The sequence below is a fragment of the Mus musculus genome, chromosome 6, assembly GCF_000001635.26.
Source record: "Mus musculus strain C57BL/6J chromosome 6, GRCm38.p6 C57BL/6J".
Lineage (NCBI taxonomy): Eukaryota > Metazoa > Chordata > Mammalia > Rodentia > Muridae > Mus > Mus musculus.
In genome coordinates this window covers 23,968,181-23,973,146 of record NC_000072.6, presented here as the reverse complement: position 1 = coordinate 23,973,146, position 4,966 = coordinate 23,968,181, and the positions used below count along the sequence as shown (strand labels likewise).

General features: G+C 39.2%; 1 protein-coding gene across 1 annotated transcript; it reads left to right on the top strand.

The window, feature by feature from the left end:
* Positions 1–3,086: 3,086 nt before the first annotated feature.
* Positions 3,087–3,986, top strand: Tas2r118 (taste receptor, type 2, member 118). The gene has a single exon (NM_207022.1). The coding sequence runs from the start codon at positions 3,087–3,089 to the stop codon at positions 3,984–3,986; it is 900 nt and encodes a 299-aa protein (NP_996905.1).
* Positions 3,987–4,966: the final 980 nt, after the last annotated feature.

Below are 4,966 nucleotides of genomic sequence, written 5' to 3'. Positions count from 1 at the left end.
TGAGAATTTCTGAAAGAGACTTGTAAACATCTCCTTTGTCGCAAATACATAAGAGTTTCTCTATAACATACACCTAATAAGTAATGTCTTATCACTAGGAACAAATTGTTCTTCAATGCAGCACAATTAATTTACATTTTTCCCAGAAGTGTATACAGCTTTCTGTTATATGATCATTTCCAACAGTTTTGGTTAATATTATCAAAACTGTATTTTGTTCCTGAGATTAGAATATTAAAAAGTATATTTTTGTGAGAGAGGGCATTGGTTATTACTGTTTGCCTTCTGGTAATTGAATGTTCTTCTTAATTTTTCCATTTCAATACTTTACAAAGTAAATATGCACACAAGCATATGTGTGTGTGTGTATGTGTGTGTGTGTGTGTACATAAGAAATTAATTTTCTAATGAAAGAGAGAGGGCAAGAAAGCAAGAAAAGGTGTGGAGTTGGTTGGTGGGGAGGTGTGGAAGATCTTGGAGGAGTAAGCAAGGTGAAACTCTAATCAGAATATATCATATGAACAAAATCAGTTTTCAATACTAAACAGATTAGTGCCTAGGACTGCATTTGTCTAGTTTGGCAATAGTAAAAGCCACAGCTGAGCAAGTTTTTTATACCAAACTTACGAGTAGGAGCAATTGGTAGTTTTAGATGAGACTAGGTTATTCCCTTGGGAAGCAGGTGTGACAGATGCAAAACCTTTAACAGTGAATATTATATTTTCCCTGGAGAAAGAATAGAAACATCTAGGAAACAAGCTAATGGACCTTTGCTCTACCTAAGGAGAAAGCGTATTGGAATGAGCAAGCAGCCTGCAGATCCTACACTCCAATCCATAGACTTCAGAGGGCTGGAAAGCTCAATGGCCAGAGAGGCACCAGCCACCAAACTGGCAAACTAAATGTGTCTCCTAAGAGCCCTGTGGTGAAAAGAGAGAATCGTGGTTCCCATAAGTTGTCCTCTGACCTCTCTACAACTAGGTTGTAACATGCATGCTAGCATGTTATACACACAGACATAGGAACACACACACACACACACACACACACACACAGCAGAATGTTTTGGGTTTTTCTGTTTTGTTTTGTGGGGTTTTGGGGTTTGAGGGGGTGGTATTTTTTTTTTAATAATTGAAGATGCCACATGGATGGAAAGATCTATGCAGAAAGCTGGGCCTTGTCAACTTGTCACCACTGGCATATAGGCAACAATTTTCAGGGACATGGAAAAGAGATATAGGTGCCTGCTAAAGGAGGGTAGAGGAGGGCAGACCCCACTATAGTGCTAAGTGAAGAGATATGGCCAGACCCCAGAAGAACCAGTCTGTGAAGTTCTAACCCTAACTCGCTTCGGGCATCTCAGTTAGATTCTTCCAAAAGGAATACTGAGGGCATTTACTTTCCATGAGCACAGAAAGAATGCCTGTGAGGGAGGACAGCGTCAGGTGTCTCTTCAGCTGTAGGCTAGCTAGAAACAGCACCTTGAACAGAAATTCTTTTCTCATAAAACCCTTGTAGCAATTATCAGTCCTGAGGGCTGTGACATGATATTGTAATTGAACAGTTCCTGAGACAGAGGCTTGAAACATCGCAGTATTTGTAAGGTCACTGTATGTAGGAAGGAGCGTGCTTCACAGAGCAGTATACTACAAAGCAAATGTCATTGCTGCCATTGTATATTTCTCTAAAGACATTTCACATTTTATCTCCCTGTCCCATTGTGTGCAGAGCCCACACTTCAATCAATCAATTCCTTAATTATAAGCTATTGTTTCATTATTTCATTTCCTACGTTTTTTTGCATTTTTACTAAAACTCCAAAGCAGACATTTTCTAATTATAATCCTACATGTAGTTAGAATTTTAAAAATTATATACTATTTTCTTTGCACCACTGAGTTCAGTAGGTTTTGAAGGTTTATGCTTAACAATTGAACATTTCATGTTAGATTATTCCTGCCTTCCTAATCTTGAATAATTAAATGTCCATCCAGGCTTAGAATTCACAGAGTCAACAGCTTTCACCTTGATTCTCTCACTATCTATCAATGACTAGAATCTGTCTGTCACTTTTGAAACCGCTAATTAAATAGTTGGTGCTTATTTAAAGGGTGCCCCATGCCAAGAGAAAATGTATTTCTTCTCTAGATGCCTTCGTCCTTTACAAGTTACATGCTTTACTGATGGTGAATTGGTTTTCTTCCAGTTCATCTGGGTTAAGTGACCTAAGAACCTAGCCATGGAAGGAGAAACAGAAGCAAATATTAACGATACAAGAACAAGTTCCAGAACATTGGAAAGTACTTAGTAAAGGCATTGGAATTAGCAAAAGAATAGTAGCGAAGCAAAAAATACTTCATCTCCATTGGGAGGTCAAGAAAGACTATGCAGTGTTTTTGATGCAACTTGTCATCTCTGAGTTAGACGATTCAGCACACACTTTTGAGATTGAACTTCAACAGGTGGAGCCAGCAGACCTGAGCTTTAGGAATGATGGTGGAATTTCCAAGCAAAGACTTCCGTTACCTTTTTGATGTCCCCTAACAATTCGGTTGCAATGCTCACACGCCCAACTGTTGAAATGCTTGGGAAAAGGGATTCTGAGACTGGCATTAGTATGTCATTTGACAGAATGGAAACATTGCCCAGGGCATTAATGCACAGTAAAGGATTCACCTTTTCTAGTGCTCAAATTTTAAATTTGAATATTTTTAGAGACATTATTTAAAGAAGGTGGAGAGATATCCAAACAGCACCTTGAGCAGATAAAGAGGTGAAGAAGAAAAAACAACATGCGTACATGATGGATTTCTCTTTATGAAAATGATCAAATGATCTTAGGATCAAGAATCCACACCTGAATGAGATTTGCTTGTATCCCTGTGTGAATTTGACCTAACAAGCAAAGCACAGACAAATGCTGTAGATAGGGAAATGTCTATGTCAAATGTGTGTAAGGAGGATTTGCATCCACAAAGAAGTGCCCTCTTATACTGAGAGTGCTAAGAACACATGTCCGTTTCATATTCGGAAAGTGGTATAGAGCTGTTGAGTCTTTGGCTAGGAAGAGACTTCAGAGTGGAAGCATGGTGCCAACGCAAGTCACCATCTTCTCCATCATCATGTATGTGCTTGAGTCCTTAGTAATAATTGTGCAAAGTTGCACAACGGTTGCAGTGCTATTCAGAGAGTGGATGCACTTTCAAAGACTGTCACCGGTGGAGACGATTCTCATCAGCCTGGGCATCTCACATTTCTGTCTACAGTGGACATCAATGCTATACAACTTTGGTACTTATTCTAGGCCTGTCCTTTTATTTTGGAAGGTATCAGTCGTCTGGGAGTTCATGAACATTTTGACATTCTGGTTAACCAGTTGGCTTGCTGTCCTCTACTGTGTCAAGGTCTCTTCCTTCACTCACCCCATCTTCCTCTGGCTGAGGATGAAAATCTTGAAACTGGTTCTCTGGTTGATACTGGGTGCTCTGATAGCTTCTTGTTTGTCAATCATCCCTTCTGTTGTTAAATATCACATCCAGATGGAATTAGTCACCCTAGATAATTTACCCAAGAACAATTCTTTGATTCTAAGACTACAACAGTTTGAATGGTATTTTTCTAATCCTTTAAAAATGATTGGCTTTGGTATTCCTTTCTTCGTGTTCCTGGCTTCTATCATCTTACTCACAGTCTCATTGGTCCAACACTGGGTGCAGATGAAACACTACAGCAGCAGCAACTCCAGCCTGAAAGCTCAGTTCACTGTTCTGAAGTCTCTTGCTACCTTCTTCACCTTCTTCACATCCTATTTTCTGACTATAGTCATCTCCTTTATTGGCACTGTGTTTGATAAGAAATCTTGGTTCTGGGTCTGCGAAGCTGTCATCTATGGTTTAGTCTGTATTCACTTCACTTCACTGATGATGAGCAACCCTGCATTGAAAAAGGCACTGAAGCTGCAGTTCTGGAGCCCAGAGCCTTCCTGAGGCAGGAAACACAGTTAAGCCTCTAGGGTAAGGAGACTTTGCATTGGCACAGTCCCTATAGTGTAATGCAAACTTGAACACAAACTTCATCCCTTTTCACATCCACAAATGGCTGCATCTATACATCATCACCAGTCTTCCCTGTATTCTGACCCATTCTCTTCCTGTCCTATCCATAGTCCCCAGGTTGGTTTTGATTTTTCTCATGATCACACCAACTCTGCTTAGCTTTTGCCACCACTGTAATAGTAAACATGGGGTGTTCTATATATTACAGTCAAAATCATTCTCACATTGTTGATTGCCTCACAAATTCATATAAATCCCCCTTCCTGTCAGGAATTTATTGTCTGCTCACTTAATGCTCACCATATATTAAGCCATTAATTCCCCCTTCCTACCTTGAGTTTAAGAAGGAAAATGTCTTACCATTGCCCACAACCTATTCTGCTGCTTCTAGACTTTTATGCAGTGATTTATACACACACACACACACACACACACACATACAAACAACCTTGCTCTCTCCAAATACTGGCCCTTTGTTCCTTTATAAGTCTAGTAGAAAGTTAACTCTTCTTTATTTCATTGACCAAGACATTGTATTCTTCCCCAGAATATCATTTACCCACTCTGGTCTCATCCATGATATCCCTAAATATCAATGATTTCAGTGGGCAAAAACTGACAACAGTCATTGCCTGGATACTTGATTTAATTGTGCTGTGACTTAGAGCAAACATTCTGTAACATTTGCTATTTTAATTTGTAACTACTTCGTTCAATTTGTTTATTTATTGCCCTATATAACACAAGAGAATCAAGAATCCATCTTAACAACGCAGGAGTGATGTCAACCTACATTTTCTGTACCTTATTGTTCTGCGCTTATAACAATCCAAAATTTTGCCAAGTTGGGTAAGACTATAGGAACCACAGAAAAATCCATTTTGAAATCACCCATTAGACATCATTGTTCA

Bases quoted from the DNA above. Each gene is read 5' to 3' on its own strand.
- Tas2r118 (NM_207022.1), top strand. From the start codon at position 3,087: ATGGTGCCAACGCAAGTCACCATCTTCTCCATCATCATGTATGTGCTT.